The 22,883-nt window shown below is 41.1% G+C and overlaps 1 protein-coding gene across 1 annotated transcript in view; it reads right to left on the bottom strand.

Annotated features, from left to right (window-relative positions):
* Positions 1–4,085: 4,085 nt before the first annotated feature.
* ADGRA1 (adhesion G protein-coupled receptor A1) overlaps positions 4,086–22,883 on the bottom strand; it is a 549,068-nt gene continuing 530,270 nt past the window's right edge. Inside the window, exons 18-19 of the mRNA XM_070752445.1 lie at positions 13,185–13,286; positions 4,086–8,408 (exon numbers count right to left, since the gene is read on the bottom strand). Of these exons, the coding sequence (XP_070608546.1) occupies positions 7,196–8,408; positions 13,185–13,286 (1,315 nt within the window). The 3' untranslated portion in view covers positions 4,086–7,195. The remainder of the gene's footprint in view (positions 8,409–13,184; positions 13,287–22,883) is intronic.

The raw sequence follows: 22,883 nt of genomic DNA on the forward strand, positions 1-22,883 counted from the left end.
TCTGGCTTCATCTGGTGCTGTCATTAGGATCAGCTCTTTTTTAGCCAGTAAACAGTGTTGGAGTCTCAGATCTTGCACTGGTCCAGGAGGAGGTTGTCAAGATCTGAGATCTCACAATTGACAGTGGCAGTTCTAAGGGTGGTTATGCAGCCATTGATTCATTCACCTTCTTTTTGGAATCAGTGATGGAACGTGTGTCTTCTGGCAATGCGTGATGGAACACAAGAGTAGTGGTTTCTTAATTTGTCAATCAGGGTCTTCTCCCTAGTTCTGCGGTACCGTTAGGACTCTGGCTATGGCAAACATGTCATGTCTGCAGGAGCTGAAGAAATATCCCAGCTTTCAGGATTGTGACAGCTCTGTGAAGTTGTTCACCTGGAGGATGCACTCGGATTGAGTAAGGTAGTCGTCCCAGGTCTCTATTGAGGGCTTGAATGGAGCAAAAAATTGCAAAGTAGCCATCCTGAGAAGGACAGTTTATTTTCAGTTAGTTTTCAATGATCTCTTGTCACCCAACTGATCTGGCTGTGATCATTCCTTCAGGCTATGAATCCCACCTTTGTCACAGTGTTAAATATCTATCTATCTATCTATCTATCTATCTATCTATCTATCTATCTATCTATCTATCTACCTACCTACCTACCTACCTACCTACCTACCTATCCGATTTCTATGCTGCCCAATCCCGAAGAACTCAGGGCGGCTTACAACAAAATATAAAAGTACAGTTAACAAAAAAAAAGAAGTCTAATATAAATTAAAACAATAACCCCAGTAAAAACTCACAACTCAGCAATCCAATCAATACAACATACCATTCAATACGATTTGGTTATGAAATAAGTAGAGAGGTGTAGCTGATAGGAATGAGGCTGGCTCAGGAATAACAGCAAGAGCAACCTTTAATTCAGCACCAACAGACCAAACAGAGAACAAGCGGCTTGACAGCTCTTTTTATAGTGGAGCTGTCAAACTCTGAACCAATAGCAGGGCTTTATTTTCCCGCTTGTTGGCTGCCTGCGTCTGAGCCAATCAGGCTTAAGCAGCAGCCAGAGCGATTTTAATGGTGAGGACTCAGCAGAGAGCTCTAATTCTTTCTTCTGGAAAAGAAATGACAATTTCATCCCCATATTCTTGTGTATGTGTATCTAACATATTTTGTGACCATTTCATTCTGAATTAACTTATATTTTGATTTTTTAGAACAGATATGGTACTAATGTTTCAAGAAAATAAACAAAATGAAATTATTGATAAAGGAATTATTGAAAAGCACATTGCAGACATTAAATACAGAAATCTGGATGCTTTGTAATAGGGCATTCACCTATTCCCCATCCAGGATCTTCACCACATCCATAGGCAGAACAGGCAAACCTGAAAAAAAACACCTGTTGCTATCTGCTGTACAGTGGCTCGATGTAATGAAATTCAAATCAACTATAAATGAAGAAATACCACGGAATATAAATTCCAGATTAAAATCTCTTTACAGAGGCCTGGGATGAAAGTTTACCCGAGTAGAAGCATGTGGAGAAAATAACTGCAAGCATGTTATTTATGTGGATGTGTTTGTGTGTGTTATTTTAAATTTGAGGGTGAAGATCAAAATGGGAAGGATTTTTTTTTCTTCATCAGTTTTTGATTCGTGGCTGGAAAAGTCCCTGTATTTTTAATTTTTTTTGGCATGGTTTGTCCTTGCACTGTTCTGAAGAGGGAAGGGGTGACTGGGACAAGATTAGTCACAACTGGCTTTGTGCCTAACACAGGACTAGACCTCATAATATGCTAGTTTGGTATGTGGTTAAGGCTAGAAATTGGTCTCCCAATTTATAACCTTAACCTTTACACCAAGCTGGCATATTACAAAAGTATATTTATATGTATATGTATTTGTAGATAAGAGATGTAGTAGACAGATGGAAGGGGGATGCTGGTTTTACCTGTGAGTCCATTTTCCCCTGTTCTTCACACCCTTTACAATGTTCCAAATTCTTATCTACTGAACTATATTGCAACTTCAACAGGAGCAGCTTTTCCAAGTTCAACCTGGAAATATCAGAGATTAAATTCGGGACTGACATTCCAGATTTGTTCCGCATCGTGAGAATCCTTCCTGAAGAATTATGTTCATACTGCCAGATTTCAGGGAACACTTCTACTGTTAAGACCTTTCTTGTTTCAAAAAAAGTACGAGTTCTGTTTGTTTGTTACAACTAGGGTCAGATTTCGGTATAGTATACAACAGTGGCCCAATCCTTTTGGCAACAGGGACTGGTTTCATGGAGAGAATGTGGTTCTCATGCTGCCTGCATCCTGTGGATGGGGCTTTTCTTGTTTGCACCACCCAGTTTCTGGCATCTTATGGCCCAGTGCTGCTCTACAGCCTGGGGTTTGGAGACCTCTGGTGTAGAATAACATATTTTACCTTCCAGTTTAACTAAATTCTTCTTTTACAATCAGAATATTTTAAGGTCCAGAGTTTTAAAATTCAGCTTTCACTAGAGATGAACTGTGTAAACAATATCTTACCATATCTATAATTGCATAATTGCCTTGTGAAATTGAAAATTGCATGAGCATATAATAATTTTTTTAATTCATATGCCATAGCTTTGGTATGATGAGCTTTCTTCTTCTTCCTCTCAAGAGTATCTAAACATTTTCAAATTTTATTTTGGAAAGCAGATTTTCAGAGGCTTAGTGAGTTTAAGAAATCTGTGCTTGAGGGTTTTGCCAATACAATTCCCGTTTTATTGGATTTAAATCCTGTGGCACTAGGTAGGATACAGTATGTGATAAAATTCCTTACTTTTAGGAAAAGATAGAACCATGCAAATTGCTAGATTCTTTTGGAGATATGTTTTGGGAAAAATCCCTATTCCTGCTTCTGGACAACTTCATTTATGCTTCATGTAACCAGAACTTGCATATGGTAATCTCAGCTGCTTAAATTAGGCAATTTCTGATTCAATTATATGTACAGAAATCTTGAAGTTAAATACAGTGCTATATCTGATTTTAAGATCTGGCAAAGAGAATAAAACAAATAATCTATGCCAATAGCCAAGAAAAAAATAGTGAGCGTAATTTTTAAAAAATGAAAAAAACTGAGGATAAAAAAAGAAGCAATGGGTAGAAACTAAACAAGGAGAGAAGTAACTTAGAACTAAGGAGAAATTTATTGACTGTTAGAACAATGAATCAGTGGAACAGCTTGCCTCCAGAAGTTGTGAATGCCTCAGCACTGGAAGTTTTTAAGAAGATGTTGGATAACCATTTGTCTGAATCTAATCTAATCTGATTAGATTAGATTTATAGGATTTATATGCCGCCCCAAGTCTGCGGAGAGGGGCGGCATATAAATCCAATAAATCTAATCTAATCTATAGGGTTTCCTGCCTAAGCAAGGGGTTGCACTAGAAGACCTCCAAGGTCCCTTCCAACTCTGTTGTTATGATTATGATTAGAATTTTTTTGGCTAAACAAAAAAGAGAAGAAAGAGAAAGACAAAACCACAAAATGATTTTGGGTCACATTTCATGTTAGAAAATATTTTTAATTTATTTAATATCATATTTACCTACCTGTTATTCTATTGTATATTATTTTTCTAAAAAAATAATGCAGACAGATTATTGCATAACATTACTTCCAAATTAGCCCAGAAAGATTTGCTAACTTCAGACACACTATGATAGGTGTACTAATGCTGAACATTAGATTTCAGGGGAAAAAACATGCTAAAGATTTGTGTATGTCTGTGAAAAGCAGCACCCATTTCATTATCTTTGTTTTGTTTTCTTAAGACAGAACAATCCTGACAAGGGGAAAGGCAAGCTGGAAACATTTTTCTGGGTGTATTTCTGCAGGGTGACTATTTTGCCTGTATCTCAGGAGGTGCAAACTATTTTGCATAATTGTAGAGGTCTTGTGGAACATAGCTAATACAGAATATTATAAATACCACTGAGATACAGAAAAGTGGCTTTGAATAGTGTATTTATGTGTCTACAGAGTTTCATTGATGCTGTGGATTGACGGTGTTGTGCCGATGGGGGGAAAAAAACCAACAAATGATAAAAATTAGGAAATATATTATACTCACAATGCAAAATACTGTATTTTAGTTTCTGAGACAATTCAAGCATATACAGCAGATACATAATAAAGCTCAGGAATGTTTTTTCATCTAAAAGGAACAATCATGAAAAGATGAAATTCTGTTCATATCTCAACACCCATTAAGTGCATTCTGCTGTGTTCACTTTTGAAAGACACACATAATAGTGTGTGTAAACATACACACACAATGAATACATTATTTGCTACAATTTACAATATATATAGTTTTATATATATTTTTATATATTTACCGTATATACACATATAGGTGTGTGTTTTTGAATTTTATAAAAATACCGAAAAGAAAAAGTTAATTCCTTGCACTCAGATACTGAGCATTAACCCTTTGAGTACTTCGTCCCCATCTGCAAAGACTGCAGAACATATTCATCTGACCCACATTATAGCATACCACTTAAAATCATTTGTGTATGTACAGCGTGAGGAAAAGAGTTGAATGAATTTAGAATGAGCTGATAATAATACAGATAATGAACTGAGCTCTATTAAGATTGTAGGCAGCTGAAGCCCATTGAGATGAAGCAAGGGTTCCCACCCACCCCAAGAAACAAACTGTTAAGGTTAATTGAATGTGTGACATCTTTTTCATCTAACGTCCACATAATACTGAGTGTTTAAAGAATACTGTATCTGCAAAGAGATGGTTAAAAAAAAAATCCAGATGGGAGCACAGCTATGTGATCAATGCTGGTCCCCCTTTTGTACAACACATGTAAAAAGGAGGCAGAGCTTCAGTTGGGTGAGTGGTTGCCACCATCTTGATTCCTTCCCTGGCTTTTTTCTTTAAGTGTGGAATGATTGATTATTTTTCAGTACCGCTCCACGGCATCCACGCTACACCTTGAGATGTACGATTCCCTTCATTTTAAGTCACCAGTTTAAAACTGCACTGTATTTTTATTTTAAATCTTAAACAGCAACTATACAGTAATTCTCTTATTCATGTTTATTAGTGCAATGTGTTCAGATATTCATAGATAGATTTTTCTCCCCCCTAAAAAAAATAATAAAAACAAAACTTTTTTTTTGCTGAAAGTTCATGACATAATGAACTCATAATGAGAAAGTAATGCTGGCTCTCGAGATTACTAGATCCGAAAGAATAAACCAGTGAAGGGTCAAAATATGCATGGAGATATAAAGTCAATCCCATTTTTGTTTTAGCCATGGATTAAAAAGGCGTGACAAAGGAAGTGATTTCATCCCAAATACAGCACAATTTAAACATTTGCTCTTAAAGTGATATTTCGTTACAGTGAAGTCCTATATGCACTTCCTCAGCAATGAGGGCCAGTGGTTTGCTTAGAATGGCCGTCAAGGTCACAAAAGCTTTTACTATAGCTACTCTTGGACTGCCACGCTGATGACGATCATTGCATAACAATGCAAATATAAATCATCCCTCCAAACATTGTCAGGAAACAATCCAACCAAAGTTAAGCACTTTGGGTTTCAGTGTGGTTTTTTTTTAATGCAAGCTGTTACTCAGGATTTGTCTTCCTCATTAACATTAATGCATTTTCAAAGTGCTTAGCTTAGGCCGCTGACTTTATTTCTTGAGCGAATAATTGCAGTCCTCAAAGAGTTAATGGGAAAGCACTACTTTGCCTGGACTGGTGATGATAGGGCTGCTGGCAGGTTAATTCCCAAAGGCAAATGGACCAAAGAGTGAAACAGGTGGAGAGACGGCTACTAGAGACATACACAGTGCCACATTCAATGGGACATGCTTTGCAGAGACATTAAAGTGCACCCTTATCAAAGCAATCTTGTAACCTCATAGAAAGGATTGTGCCACTTAAAGGAGTGCAGAAGGTTATTTTTCACCCCTTCTTTTCGTAGAGTCAAAATGCTCTAGATTAATACCAATATGGATAGTCACAGCCTTTTACAATAGGGTATTTTTTTTCTTTGTACATATGCAACATTTGAAAGCAACAAATGGCATTATCCTGACAGATGTCATGCAGAAATTAAAAATATTATTAATAACAATAATATTAACAACGAAAAAAAATACAACCAATACAGCACTGTAGATGTTAACGCAGGACTTTACCTAGTGTTTCCCTTCTAAAGAGAAAGAAGACAGAACAGTGACATACACTACATGGTTTTACACGCCATAGGCTACAGAAGATCTTTTAGATGCAATATTGGTTTTTTATAGGCCTAATAAACTGTGTTAGGCTGGTTATAAAATCCTTTCTTTTTCTGCTGACTTCAAAAATTAATATAAGACCATTTTGTTGCAAAAAATAATCAAAGAAAGGCTGTGATGCTGTTATGTATGGAAAAGTATCTGATGCCAATACAAGTTTAAAAAAAATAAAAGGAAAATAATACCATATTACATGATAGAGTTAGTCCTCGATTTATGACCTTTTGTTTAACACAGGTCAAATTTAAGTGGCCTGGAAAAAGTAACTTACAGTTACCGCCCTTGCATTACCCTTGTGGTCAGGTGACTATCATCTGAGCGCTTGGCAACTAACTCACATTTATGACCAGTTGCCACATCCTGCTATCATGTGATTTCGGGCAAAAAAAATAAAAAGGCCCATTGGAGAACCGAGATTTGTTTAGTAACCATGTGATTAGCTTAACAATTGCAGTGATTCACAATGCCCACCATAAAAATTGTTGTAAAATTGGCTCCCGCTCAACATATGACAGAAATTCCAATTTCAATTGTGGTCATAAATCAAGGACTTACCTGTAGTAACAAACACCTCACAGTCTGCTTCCTAGGTTTATATATTTGTTCTCCCTTGAACATTATTCTGTTGTTCCTTTAAAAATAATTCCAAGATTGCCCCTGCTTTTTAAAAGCCTCTTATTGTTAAGAGAAGAAAAGGTTGAAAACCTCTATAGTTATCTCATGTGCCACACCAACATGTAAAATCTTATTCAGTTTAGAAGGAAAACAAAGACCAACAGGACAAATCTACTGAGGTCTACTCAGAAGTAAGCCTCCCAAATTGCTGTATATAGGTTTGCAGTCTAAGATGCTTTGAGCTGCAAGCTGAGAAATGTGGCCTACCAACTACACAGTAGTTTCATTCTTCCACGGCCCCGTTTTGATATTTCCTGTACTATCTGAACTGTAGATCATGGCTTCATGCAAATTTCCCTTTAGGATTCCATTGTGGCTGGTTGTGCTAAATGGCAAGGATTGTGTCCGTGGATGCATTTCAAAATGAGGGCCTGTCTCAGTTTCTGGGACTTTAGCACAACTATAGATCACAGTACTTGCATCACTACTTTCAGGCTGAGTGATGGTTGGATAGGGACTGTTTTTTGCACAACAGGGCCGCCTGTGACCTGAGTGACTGTCATGTGTACTATGTGGACTGTCCGTATGTGAGCTGTGTATGCTGCCGTCAATACTTGAAGGAATGTGGTAAGCATACTCCCTTTCTCCTGCAGATCGATGTCGGCTAAAATAGCGTGGTTTAGTTCTACTTTTCAAACACCTGTGAATGTGCATGTTGGGTCTGAAAGTCCCTTCGTTGTGGACATGAATATGAGCTTCATCTTCCAGGAGCTGATCACAATGCATTTTTGCACAGCACGGAGTGACCGGTGAAAGGCAGTTGACGTGGTTTTGAACAGCCTGTAGATTAGTGAGCTTGCAGTGACTAATGGAGGGGTGATTAAAAAGGGCCGATTTACTTGGGCATGGTGATTCTTGAAGGCATGCGGCATGAGCTTGGCTTTCACCATTGACATTAACTTTTGGACGGACATTAACTTGCACTGCGTAGGTGTTCCGCCGAGAAGGGCAACAGGACCACCAGCAATGCCACACATCATCTCGCTTTGCACAGTGATGGATGAGGATGAAGAGTCCCAAGGTTACACAAAATGCTCCGTATAGGCAACTAAATATCATATCCAAGAAATGTCCTTGAGAAACAGCCAGGGCGCCAAAAGTCCAGGTGGCAGTAAACAGAAACAAAGTGAACGCAGCAGCTCGAAGCTGAGCCTTGAAGGAGTGTTCATTTTCCAACAAGGATGATGACATCATTGAACAGGTTGCCTGGGAAACTGATCCAATGTCTGTCATGTGACTATGGCCAAGTTCAGGACTTGCCAACCTCTGCTGATCTTCTATCCTTTCCTTTAATTCATACTTGCGTTCTGGGTGACGCCTCAATTGCACATAAGTGCAGAGGAAATAAATGCATGTTACCAAAACAATGAATGCAAGGGGTCCATAAAATGCACCAAGACTTGGCTCCCATGACATCCAACAACTACACACAAGGGTAGGGTAGAATGGGGTAAAAAAAGAAAGAAATCAAATTAATAATATTGAAGACAAATTACCTGCTAATGCAAAATAAATAATATTTACAATAAACTGCAAATTGTTTAAAAAAACTATGTCGTCTATAAAAATGGGACTTACATGTGCATAGTGAAGGTAAATTTACAGGTAGACTTCTACTTACAGTCATTCATTTAGCAACTGTTCAAAGTTAAAACATCACTGAAAAACATGACTTATAACCAGTCCTTGCACTTTACAAATGTTGCAGCATTCGCATGGTCACATGATCAAAATTTAGGCACTGGCATTAGCACGTATTTAGAACAATTGCAGTGTCTTGGATTTCATATGACTGCCATTTGCAAACTTCCAGATGGGCTTCTGACAAGCAAAGTCAATGGTGTGTGTATGTTGGGGATGATGACAAAATCTCAAAGGTGTTTTTTCAAAACAAGGCGCTTTGTTTTTTCCTTAGGAAGAAGCTTCGTTTCTGAACCAAGAAGCTTCTTTAGTTCTGACTGAATGTTGGAGGCAGGGGTGGAAATGGAAGGATTATTTATTTATTTATTCATTCATTCATTCATTCATTCATTCATTCATTCATTCATTCATTCAGTTTTTTAATGCCACCCTTCTCCTTAGACTCAGGGCAGCATGTTAGCAATAGCACTTTTTAACAGCGCCAGCATATTGCCCCCACAATCTGGGTCCTCATTTTACCCACCTTGGAAGGATGGAAGGCTGAGTCAACTTTGAGCCAGTGATGAGATTTGAACCGCTGACCTGCAGATGTAGCAGTCAGCTTTAGTGGCCTGCAGTACTGCACTCTACCCACTGTGCCATCTCAGCTCATTTTATAAAAGGATTTATATTCCATTACAGTCATCTGGTCATTAGCACTCTCTCTGAGAGCCCCTTATCTGTGCTGACAGGGTCACCTGAATCGCCTGTCTCCTGTTTACAACACACTCCTTTTAGCAGTTACAAGAGCATTCCACCCCTATTTGCAGGTGACCCTGATGGCACAGATAAACCCCCAAGTGGCCTCATTGGCTTTCAGAGAGAATGCTAAGGACCAGATGACTGCAAAGGAATATAAAGCTTTCTCTATCCCCTCACACCACCATTCAATCAGAACTGAAGAAGCTCCTTGGATGGGAAGTGAGACATCTCCCTCAAGGAAAAAACAAAGTCCAGTTGCCTTTTTAACAAGCACTTTTGAGACAATCATGACCTGGATGACTGAAAATCTGCATAATCAATGGGGGAAGAAGGATTTGCTTAATGACTGCTGGATTGACTGAACAACAAAAGGCAAAAAGGTCATACATTCAGGCACAATTCACTTAACAACCACCTTGCTTAGCAATTAAAATTTGGGTCCCAATTTTAGTTGTAAGTTGTAACACCCATCTAGTTTTTACCCATAGAACAGCTTTTAAGATTGACATTTTAAGCAATATTTTTGATAGGATCTCAGCCTATTTCAGAGGTCCCCCAGTGAGCTCGGCGGCTGAAGTAAATGTAAAACTCCCTTTAATCTCCACATCACAGTGGCTCTCATATCATACAAGAAAAAGGAGTTTTCATTAAAGCTCTCTAGATACCAAATCCAATACTCTGGTTTTGAAATGCAGCTAATAAAACTACCTCTCAGTGTATTGTCAAATCTGAGCGCATCCAGAGAAAAATTGCACGTTTAGAGAATCGCTCACTCCGTTTGTCTCTGATACAAACTACAATGATAAAACAATGTTGGAATGTGCGTTGCAACATCACAACACTAACTCTCTCCTTTCACATTTATGTCCTGACACTGGAGGCAGGCAAGTAGGTTAATTCTACAATACACATGCTGTCACTTGCTTCCCTTGTCTGTCCCCTCCCTACAATCCCACTTGAATAATCTTCTTGATTCCAATCAACAAAAAAATGGGAAGTTGGGTTCACTCAGAGCCACTAGTGTAGAAATGTTTTGGCAGCGTGATTGCTGAAACCTCCCCTTTTGTGTAGAGAAGTGGAAGAAGCAGACTTTTCTCAGCTAATGTAAAGGAAGAGGAGCAGTTAACATATAGGAGCCTTCAAGAACAAAAGTCTGTATCCACCAACCCAGTGCCCAAAGCTGGACAAAGTATTATATGAACTTAAATAATGTTTTAAAAGTAGTCCTCAATCTAAAACTTCAATTGACTCCAAATTTAAGGTCATAAGGTTGTTGCAATTGTAAATTGAAGCACCACGTGACTCTGACATTTTTTGTGGCAGCCATTTAGCAAATGCAGTAGTCATTAAGCGACTGCTGTGGTTATTAAGCTAATCCATTTTTTACGGTGGTTTTTTTCCCCTGGAAACCAGAAATGAACAGTGGAATTAGGCGAAAAGATTGCAAATCATAGTCAAGGGATCATGGGATGCTGTAAAACTAAGTTGGTTGCCAAGTACCCAAAGTGTGATGACATGACCTTGGAGGGATGTGGCCATCATATATTTGAAAATGAGTTGTAAGTAGCTTCAGGGAGGTCTTTCATAACTTCAAATGGATGTTAAGTGACTGGTTGTAAATTGAGGACCAGCTGTAAGTATCTCCGCTAGGGTGAGTGGCTGTCCTGGAATGGACCTTTTCAGTGGTAGCCCGCTGACATTAGGATTCCCTCCCTAGTTAGGGTACAATGATACAATTTTTACTGTTATTGCAGGGCTGGGCAACTTTATTTTTTTTCTAAGAGCCAGGGCTAATAATTCATATGCTGCATAATTATGAAAATGATTCATAATCATAGGTTGTCCTCAACTTATGGTCACAATTGAGCCCAAAATTTATGCTAAGTGAGAAACTTGTTAAGTGAATTTTGTCCCATTTTATGACTTGACCTGTCATATTTGTTAAGTGAATCACTACAGTTGTTAAACTAGTAACACGGTTGTTAAGTGAATCCAGTTTCCCCATTGATTTTGCTTATCAGAAAGTTGCAGAAGGTGATCACATGACCCTGGACATTGCAACCCTTACAAATGTGAATCACTTGGTCACATGACCATGGGGCTGCTGAGAAGGTCATAAGTGTGAAAAATGGTCCTAAGTCACTTTTTTCAGTGCTGTTGTAACTTCTAATGGTCACTAAAGTAACAGTTATAAGTCGAGGACCACCTGTATTTTCTTCCTTATGTGATAGTATTGCTTAGTTTTAATCCAGATACTTTTGAATTCTTATTGTTGTTAGTAGTTAGTTGTGAGATTGTGTCCGATCCACCACGAGTACAACCCTATGGACAATGTTCCTCCTGGCCTTCCTGTTCTCTACCATCCTCTGGAGTTCCTTTCAGTTTGAATATAGGTTCTTTTTCCACGCCAAATATGCTGAGCAGCCACTTACAGAGGCTCTGCTAGGATTAACAAGGGGGTAAACTCTGAGCTAATTCAGTAGATGCTCACATGTACCTTTCAGGTTGTGCAGTGTGGCCTTATTTGAATTTCTCTGCTCTCAAGCGCTTCCCACTAACCATAAAATATTAACAGCTGCCTCGGATTCTTCAGAACAGTTCACGTTTTGTAAACTATAACAACACAACAACCCTTCCCCCAGACAATCCCTAGATATCCTGAAAACCTTTCAAGAGCTTCACAGTACATAGCAAATAAAGTGAACTGAGAGTCTTCTGGGGTCTGTGGTATTTTCAAAAGAGTCTTCATCACAGGCCATTTCAAAACTTATCTCCATGGAAGCACACAGAAGTTGGAAGGTCTACATTTGTATCAATGGTGGGTTGTTCCTGGTTTGGTCCGGTTCTCAGTACCGGTAGAGGGGGGAGGCTTTACCCACCTGCCCAGAATGCTTCTGCATATGCGCAGAAGTGTCAGGTGCGCACGCAAACCAGTAGCAAAAGTGTTTAGAACCCACTACTGATTTGCATGTTGTAGAAAATGAATAAGAGATACAAGATGTTGTGCTGTGACTTAGTCTACCTCCCCCTCTTCCCCCTGAGCAATTTCATCCCTCCACCTGCTTCCTGGTTTTCTACTCGTATTGTGATATCTAGTATTGATTGCCTGTGATTAAAGTGATTAAAGTAGCACAACCTCTGTAAAACTGCTGGCAGGAAAGTCTCCCACAAATTTATGAACATAAATAATCAGATCTTTTAACACCCTGTTGATTATAAGTGATTGTCTAATCACACGTGATGGAATAAATAGGTTTTAATAGGGTAGAACTTCCAGAAGAGTTTTGTGCTCTCTTTAATCTGCTGGAGTTCTTCCCTTTTTTCTAATGTATTTTTCAAATGAAATTTCTTAAAAATATTTCCATGAAGGAAAAACACGGTTTGCTTTACTTCCTCTGTTTTTCTTTACAGAGATGGGAACACTGAATATGCCTGGACATTAATTGAAAAGCTTTCCTTAAATGCTACCAAACTATTGCGATACACAATTTTTAAGCCCCTTTAGTACAGTACTCAGTTAAATCAATGCATTTAGAAGAAATAGGTGAATTTCTAAACAGGTGTGTGTCTCCTCATGCATTCATATATTTACTTTATAAGCATTAAAAACCATAATTAACCTGCAGCATAGGCTGTGTGCAGAGTATAATATGTAATGTTATAAAATGACAAAAGCCACATGCTGATAGTGAGTAACTAACCTGCCAGGGATTCTGGATTAGGCTCTATGATTCCAGACTGAAAGTTTTTAATCATGGCTTATTCTTAGAGGAAATAACAGTGGCATCATACATGGAAAATATAGGGATATACTTACAACTGAGCTCCAGCATAACTTTTTATCCCATAATTATTCATGTTGATTGCTGCAGTAATTCCACAGATAATAAAAGGAATTCCTCCACTAATCAGATAGAACCTGTTTCAAAGACAATTATTTGACAGGTGAATTTGCTTGGCATCAGGTAAAGATTTTAAAAGTTTGAAACAAGAGTCTTAGAAAGCAGAACGTAACTCAATTCATCAGTTTCAATCACCCATTAAAACTGGAAATAAAACAAACTGAAAAGACAGTGTGATGATATCGAACAGTGATGGTGAACCTTTTTTCCCCTCAGGTACAGAAAGAGCATGGGCGCGTACTATCAAATATACCCACGCCCATAATTCAATGCCTGGGTAGGGCAAAAACAGCTTACCCCGCCCCGGAGGCCCGCTGGAGGCTGGAAGCAGCCTATGTCCCAACTTCTGGTGGGCCCAGTGGGATTGTGTTTCGCCTTTCCCAGGCTCCAAAGGCTTTCCTGGAGCCAGTAGGCGGGTAACAACGCCCTCCTGATCCCCCAGAGGCTCTCTGGAAGGAAAAAGTGCCCTCCCAGAGCCTCTGTGCGAGCCAAAAATCAACCGGACAGCACACACATAAATGTTGGAGCTGAGCTAGGGCAACAGCTCGTGTGCCAGCAGATATGGCTCCGCATGCCACCTGTGGCACCCGTGCCATAGATTCGCCATCACTGATCTAGAAAGTAAAAGTTTTACATTTAGAAACAAATAGTTTAGAATTTCAGGGTAAATGCATTTGAAACTGGGGGCATTTCAATAAAAACATATTATTTAACTATGGATGCAATCTTTCAAAAAGAAAAAAAAATCCCTACATTCCAACCTTAAAAATGAAAGCTGTTTTCAAACAAAAAGAGATTACTGTTGACAGTGAAGATTTTCATTTAAAAACAGAAGATAAAATAATTTTATTCTGAAAAATTAGCCAAACCAAAATTTTAAGCAGAATAACAATATGTATTATATATCATCCATCCAACTTCAATATATTAAAAAGCATAACCTTGCAAAAGATCTATTAAACTAAGCCATTGTCCTTTGTAAACTTGGCAGTGTTTTCTCTATTCCCAATCTAGAACCCGAGATAAAAGCTCAAAAATATATCACACGCAGGCTTAGGGCAAACATTTGTTTTGTTTCATGTTGAAAGAAACCAGATGTTCTATCTTAAATTTATTTACTTGGACTTCTCCAGGGGACTCAGGATGGCTTACATAATAAAATTAATACAAAATATAAAGTTTAAAAACCCTAAAGCCTAAAACTAAAACAATTTTAAATCATTCGATCTGATTCATTCCAAATACAATCATAGCTAGAGCAGAGTATCAATGCTCAAAGGCCCCAGGGCTGCCAGCAAAGGTGCGTTTTTAAAACCTTTCAAAAAAGCCAGGAGAGTGGGGTCAGTGCGAAATTCCGAGGGGAATTGGTTCCAAAGGACCGGAGTCGCCAGAGAGAAGGCCCTTCCCCTAGGCCCTGCCAGGCGACATTGCTTGGCTGACAGGACCTGGAGAAGGCCAACTCTGTGGGATATGACCGGCCTCTGGGACATGTAACACAGAAGACGGTCCTGTAGGTAATCTGAACTTGCCTTTGTAAATATTAGTGCACAGAAGTGGTAGGTTGTAAATAATGTTGCCATCGCTTTGTGGACGCACTTGTGTGCACATGCAATGCTTCTGCACATGTACAGAAGCGTCCCAGGCAGGTGGACTGAGCCTCCCGCTGCCAATTCCAGTTCTAAGCACCAGTCCAAATGGGAGCAACCCACTTCTGGTGCACAGTAAAAGTTTTGATAACAGAGAGAAGAACTGGTGCTCTAAAGTTCTCCCCTCAAGAAGAAATGTAGAGGACAAGAAGAAGACATATCGGCAAGCTAGAAAATCTCTTTTACAGGGATGCTAAAGCTAGAATTATTCAAACAATCCAAAGCCAAGAATACAATTGCACCCACTCTTATGGGAAAGCATGTTTCCAGAAGCGAAGAAGTCCTCTCCTTCACTCTTACTTTATTTTTATTTTATTTATATATATTTGTCAGACAATTATAGGATGGTAATTTGTATAAACATAAGCAATACAACAACAACAAAAATCACCACCTCAACCATATGCCCAACAACTACTACCTCAACTATATGTTCAACCATAACATCCACTACCTCAGCAATCCACTAACCATCCTAACAACATTTCCCTACTCATTAGAGACACCCTGGAACGTAAACAAAAACATAATAATGCAATTTTATTTGGGCTTGAAGTCACAAACGAACCTGATATAGATCAAATTCGCAAAATCATTGCATCTAAATTACCAGCTGATGAAATCATTGAAGTGACCAGAGATGGCCCTGAATTCAAATACAGAGATGGTTCAAGTGCCCCCCAAATTCTATAGAGTGGTTTGCATGAATGAACTCAACAAACACAATTCCATTAAGACTGTAAACTCTCTAAACAGAAATGACTCAAACTCCAAAAAACTTTGTTCAAGACCCGATTTATCCATTTTACAATGAATCCAATCCGTGAACTCCGAGCAGATCTTAAAAAACGTCAAGACCGAGATCAAACTGACCTATATATTGACTACCATGCTGGCTGCACTAAAACCAAGACACGCAATCCACCAACCAACCCCCAAACCAAAAACTCTTTTAGCCTCCCGTGAGAGCGTGAAGACCTGGCTCTTCCAACCGGCCTGGGGTTCTAAGCATCCGTGGAGATGTTGGTGGGCTGAAGGCATTTCCTCTGCTTTTTAACTCTGCAATTGTTCTTTTTAAACTCTTTTTAATGTGGTTTTTAACTTTGTTTTTAATTATAGCTTTCATATTATTTTACTGTTTTATCTGTAAACTGCCCAGAGTCACACTAGTATGATGTGGGGTTTAGAAAATTGATAAAATAAATAAATTTGATAAGTGTGTTGCCTCCAGCTGCAGCTTTAGCCACTGCTGATACTGGCTGCCTAAACCACTTTAGCAGCTGGCTCCAGGCTTAGTTGGTATTCATTGTGAGGCTGAGGAGGCTACATCTCTCAAGCTTTGCTTCTTAAAATGCCCTTATGTGCTTTGTGAAAGGAAAATTAGAGCAGTATCTCTAAGCTACCCAGGATGAGAAGCCCAGAAGGGTAATCACTGCTTGGGAGCAGGTACCATTCCAAAAATATAGCAGAAAGGGGATGCTGTGTGAAAAAGAAAGTAGAAAATGCACTATGTGTGCCTATATAAGAAAAGTTGGCTTACATTATGCTGACATACTCATTATGCTGACATAAACTAAACATTATTTATGTTGTATAAAAGGTTTTAATAATTAAGCCGACTTACCACTTCTTTTGCTACTTACACGTACAATAAGTAATAGTGAAATAAGGGATGTTGGCACTAGTTGTTTCTTGGAACCAAACCCAGTTTAATGTGTTCAATGTGTATTAGTAACTGTTATAATTAAACAGTGAATCATTGTCAAGCCCCATCATAAGCTGAACAAGTTTCCTAGTGAAGTAGACCCAGAGACAGGGTTCAAGCAAATCGGTACTTTTATTCAGCTCAGAGAACAAGTGACAGCTCAGCAAGGCAAAGTGACAATTCAGCGAGTACCGACTGGCTCTGCTTGGAAAAGCCGCTTCTTTTATACATTTGCGGCTCCCGCCAAAGCAAGAGCCCGCCGCGTCTGAGCCAATCAGGAGCGACTTCCTGCTTCGGCTCAGACAGCGCTGGAAAGCGGAACAAACTATTTACAGGAAATACAAGGTAGCCATTTCAGGATACAACACCCCTCCCCTCATAGTTGGACACATCCATCACGAAAGCCACGTGACAAAGTCGTCCAATCGGTGGGGCCTCCGTGAAGCTCGTTCTGACCTGTGCAGTTCAATTTCTCCTTCGACATCGACTGTGGAGGATGGCTCGCCGCTGTTCTCCCTGCGCGGCGGACTTGGCCTGGCGGGCCCAACGAAGGCTTCGGAGGAGGAGGATGGCTCGGCGTCGCTGGATGGCTCCCCTTGGCCCGATAAGTCTCTTTGCGTGTTTCTTAACTCGGGCAATGTGTTAAAGTCTGTTGAAGGGGGAGAGTCCATGTCAGCGGTTTGTGGCAATTGATTTTCTGTTCGCTTCCGAATGTGGTCTATGTGTCGTTTCCACAAACGACCATCCTCTAGTTTTACAATATAAGTCTTTGGTGCATTTTGCTTAACAACAATTCCTTTTATCCAGTTTACATTTCCATCAAAACTTTTTACATATACATTTTGTCCCAAATACATTTCTCTTTCAGGTTTTACACACATTTGGTTATTATTAATACAGAACCTTGGGTTCAACCTATCTAGTGGTGACCTTAATTTCCTTCCCATTAATAACTCTGCAGGGCTTACATGTGTGTGCGAGTTAGGGGTAATGTGTTGGGTGAGTAAGAATTGGTCCAAGTTTTGTTGTACATCCCCAGGGCCTGACCTGCGCAATGCTTCCTTTGCCACACGAATGTAACGTTCTGCCAATCCATTAGCCCAAGGCGAGTAAGGCGATATGAGGGCATGCCTGACCCCTAGGCCATCTAGGAACAATTCGAATTGCCTGGCTGTTAGCTGTGGCCCATTGTCAGACACTAAGATATCTGGGCAACCATGGGAGGCAAACAGTCTACTCAATACCTTGATGGTGGCACTTGTGGTTATGTTGTTCATTGCTATTATTTCCACCCATTTTGAGAACGCATCAACCACTATTAAGAAATACTGGGACCCCACTGGACCAGCAAAGTCAATGTGGATTCTTGACCAAGGACCAGCAGGCTGCTCCCACTCAGCCGGAGTTGTTTTGGGGGGATTAGGCCGTGACTCTTGGCATGGTTCACACTTCGAAACCCAGCTCTCAATGTTAGCATCCAGACCTGGCCACCATAAATGCCCTCTTGCTAGGCTCTTCATCCTGACAATCCCAGGATGACCCACATGTAACATTTTGAGTACCTTTTCCCTTAGGCTTTTGGGGATGATCACTCTATCTCCCCACAGCAGACAACCCTTTACATAAGATAACTCAAGTCTTTTGGTTTTGAAGTCACACAATTCAGGTTTCACAGCATCATTTTGCCATCCCTTAAGTACACAGTTTACCACTTGTTTAAGGATTTGATCTTGCTGCGTGTGTGCAGCTACCCCTTTGGCCGTGGTTAGTGGGTTATCCTCGAGTTCTATCATTAGTACATCTGTGGAAGGAGCAGGGTCCTCCACTAAGTCTGTTATGGGGCACCTGCTGAGGCCGTCTGCGTGATTGATTTCCTTCCCCCCCTTGTGGGTGAGATCATACTGGTATCCTGAGAGAAAAAGAGCCCATCTGATCAGTCTTGGAGACATAAAAGGCGGAGTGGGCTTGTTGGGGGCTAGCAGACCTAGTAAAGGCTTGTGGTCAGTGACTAATTCAAAACTTCTTCCAAAAATGTAACTGTGAAATTTCTTTACCCCTGCCACTAAAGCTAGAGCCTCCTTGTCTAACTGGCTATAATTCCTCTCTGTGCTGGTCATGGTTCTTGAGAAAAATGCTATTGGGGCCTCTGTCTTATTAGGCAGAACGTGAGCTAGGACTCCTCCTATGCCGTACGGTGAAGCGTCGCACGTGAGCCTAATGGGTAATGAAGCACTATATTGGACTACTACACTTTTAGAAGTTAATAATTGCTTTATTTGGAAAAAAGCTTCATGTTCAGTTTCCCCCCAGGTCCAGCGGGTTTCCTTCTGGAGTAAACGATGTAGAGGCTCTGCTACTGTTGCCTTCTGCTTTAAAAAAACGGAATAAAAATTAAGGAGGCCTAAAAATGCCTGCAGCTCATTCTTATCTCGTGGCTCTGGGGCTTCCCTAATGGCTCTCAGCTTCTCTGTTGTGGGGTGGATACCTTCTTTGTCTACTTTATATCCTAGGAATTCTATACTGTTGGTTCCCCAGACACATTTGTCAGGCTTGATTCTTAAGCCTTTGTCCTGTAACCTCTTAAGTACTTCCCTTATTCTTTTGTTTACTTGTTCCTGGTTTTCCCCTGCAATTAAGATGGCATCAAAATATGGAATGGCCCCATTTACCCCTGACAATAGGCGTTCCATAATGCTCTGGAATATTCCTGGGGCTATGCTTACCCCAAACTGTAACCTCGTGCATTTGAAAGCCCCCCTGTGCGTTACAATTGTTTGTGCGTTTGCTGTTTGTTCATCGACCGGGAGTTGCTGGTAAGCTTGCGCGAGGTCGATTTTTGCAAACCTTTTCCCTTCCCCCAGGGAGTGTAGGAGTTGTTGTACCACCGGAATGGGGTAGGGGTGGTGTTGGAGGGCCTTATTCAGGGTGGATTTATAGTCAGCGCAAACCCTTAAAGAACCATCTGGCTTCAGAGGCGTAACTATGGGAGTTTCCCATGGCCCTTGTTCCACAGGGACCAAAATACCTTGGCTTATAAGTTTATCAAGCTGCAGGTCTAGTTTGGGGAGAAGCGGAAGGGGGACCCTGCGAGGTTTTAGCCTGACTGGTGGGACCTTGGGGTCAATAGAAAATGATATAGGGGGCCCCTTATACGATCCTAAGGTGGGGCTGAACACTTCAGGGAACTCTTGCACAAAGTTAGGCATATTATCACAGTTCACATTACACACACCCGAAATTTCAATCCCCAAAGGTTCCATCCAAGCCAACCCCAAGAGAGAGTGCTTAGCCCCCGTTACAATAAGCATGGGTAGGGTACATTTGACATTCTTGAATACAATAGGTACATTTGCTGTTCCCAGGACCGAGATTACCCCCCCTTGAAAATCTCTGATCACTAAAGAGGTTTGTTTTAGATCAGATTTAGACATATTAGGCATATACAGTTTAAACTTCTCCCAAGGCATAATGGTATACCTAGACCCAGTATCAAGCTCCATCGAGCATGGTTGGTTATTTAGTAACAGTGAGATAACAATTTTGGCCCCTTTTTTTTGTTGCCGTGTTATTCACGGAAAATTGAGTGTTACCTCTATAGTAGTCGCGGTTAGCGGTTGAGTAGTTTCTTTGACCCGAATAGCGGAACGGTCGATTTTCCCGCGGTTGGGGCGTCTGGTTTTGTGGTCGTTGGTATTGCGGTGTGGCGAATGTCTCCTCTGGTGCCGTTGCTCTGCATGCAATGGCGATGTGGCCTCGACGGTTGCAGCGGCGGCATGTGGCGTCTCGGAAAGGGCATCGATGGCGCTGGTGGTTTCCCCGGCAGCCCGCGCAGTGGGCTCGGTGAGTAGCTCTGTGGTGTCTCGGCTGGTCTTGTACCAGGAAGCAGTTGTCCCCGTTGTGAGCTGGTTGGCTGGGGTCGTCTGATTTCACGGCGCGGGGAGACGCGGAGTCAATCTTGGCAATGAGTTCTCGCCTTCCGTGTTCTTTTAATTCTCTAGCTGCTGCGTCGGCGGCTTCTGCGGTTTGCGCTAGTTTAATCACGGTTTGTAGAGTCGGCTCTTCTTCGGTGAGGAGTTTGTTTCTCACCGTGGCGCTTCTCATGCCGAAAACCAGGGCATCGGTGAGGCGAGCTTCCGGGTCTTTAAACTTGCATTGAGCAAGTACCGTCCGAAGTCGCGTTGTAAACTGGTTGATTGATTCAGTTTCCTTCTGAGCCATCATGGAAAACTGATGCCGAAAAACCATGGCTGGTTTGGTCGGTTTGAAATGGCTCGCTAGCTTTTCCTGTAGGACGTCCCAAGCTACGGTTCTTGCTGGCTGCGGGTCGGTGAGAGTCTGGGCAAGGCCACGGATTTCTGGGCCGCAGTAATTCAGAAAGATAGCCCGTCTGCGATCGGCTTCGGCGTCCTGTATCCCTGCCGCCTCGAGGAAGATCTCGAAGGTGGCCATGTATTCGTCCCAGGACGTTTTTTCGGGATCGAAGAGTTCCGGAGCCTGGCCGATCTGGACTTTGTTCATGTTGCACGCGATGTTTCTTCCGTCCGTTCGTCGCCAGTGAAGTAGACCCAGAGACAGGGTTCAAGCAAATCGGTACTTTTATTCAGCTCAGAGAACAAGTGACAGCTCAGCAAGGCAAAGTGACAATTCAGCGAGTACCGACTGGCTCTGCTTGGAAAAGCCGCTTCTTTTATACATTTGCGGCTCCCGCCAAAGCAAGAGCCCGCCGCGTCTGAGCCAATCAGGAGCGACTTCCTGCTTCGGCTCATACAGCGCTGGAAAGCGGAACAAACTATTTACAGGAAATACAAGGTAGCCATTTCAGGATACAACACCTAGGAAATATGGTTTTTTTTTTTTTTTTAATAATAAAGCACCCATCCTAGTGTCCCTACAATCAAGAGAACATAGAAATTACTCTGGTTGAAAGAAGCTCTAGAGAGGTGGTGCTCAATCTAACACTTCAATAACTTTTGAAAGAACAAAAGTCCAACTTTTCTAGGAATGAGAATTCTATATTACATACATTTTTCTATTATAATTAATGAAAGATTTTACATCTCTTCCATAGAAAGTCTCTCCTACCTTTCTAATTAATTTTAATGTCACTGAAAATGGTTTCCACATCTAGTCCAAAAGACCATTCATGGTGCCTGCTTTCTCACCAATGAACTCCCAAATAATGGGCTGGATCAGAGAAGCTTTGGTGACATGAGTCATCAAAGCTTCTGGCGTCCTTTGTTTCACATCTCCGCAACATAGACAAAAGATGCAATTTGTCACTTCGAGAAAAAAAAAGAACTGACAGGAAGAATTTTAAGGTAATGGTAGGGATGAGAAGAACCGTTGTACCTACCTGAACGGTCTTCTCGATGCCCTGGAAGGAGAGTCCAGCATGGGTTTAGCTCAAGTCTTATTGGTAGGACTGAGTTTCAAATTAACATAAATAAATAATAATTAGGTACCGCCCCCTTGCTGCCCCAAGTACCCAGTTTTAAAAAACGAAAAGATGTAAAGATAATGAACTTTATTAACAACAATAATAATATAAGAAACAGTATCATCAAAACAAGAACTCCCATGGTTCTTCGGGAGGGTATGGACTCTCCTTCCAGGGCATCGAGAAGACCGTTCAGGTAGGTACAACGGTTCTTCTCCCATGCCTCCTGGAAGGAGAGTCCAGCATGGGATATACCCAAGGTCCAAATTTCAGGGAGGGAGATTGTGAACCATGGGTGGTACCTCCCCGCACACCTTCTGGAGTACCCGCCTGCCAAAGGCAGCTTCAGCGGAAGCGAAGGTATCCAATTTGTAATGGCGAATAAAAGTTGTGGGTGAACTCCAGGCCGCGGCTCTGCAGATATCCTCCAGGGGAGCTTGCGACGCCCAAGCTGCCGAAGAAGCCGCACTCCTTGTTGAATGAGCCTGAATACCACTCGGTGGAGTCCTTGCACTCGCCTTGTATGCCTCAACTATACATAGTCTCACCCACTGGCTGATGGTATTAGAAGATACCTTGAGGCCCAGTTTACTAGCACTAAATGACACAAACAAAGCCTCAGTTTTGCGTAAACTGCCGGTACGCCTGATGTAAAGCTTCAATGCTCTGCGTACGTCTATCTTGTGCCACTTAAGCTCTAAAGGGTGAGTACCATGAGCACAGAAATCCGGTAACACCAGCTCTAGAGCCCTGTGAAAGTGGGTGTTGATCTTTGGGAGAAAGGTGGGGTCCAGGCGTAAACAAACTCTGTCTGGATAAAATTGAC

Source organism: Erythrolamprus reginae, chromosome 5, assembly GCF_031021105.1.
Source record: "Erythrolamprus reginae isolate rEryReg1 chromosome 5, rEryReg1.hap1, whole genome shotgun sequence".
In the NCBI taxonomy this organism is placed as follows: Eukaryota; Metazoa; Chordata; class Lepidosauria; order Squamata; family Dipsadidae; genus Erythrolamprus; species Erythrolamprus reginae.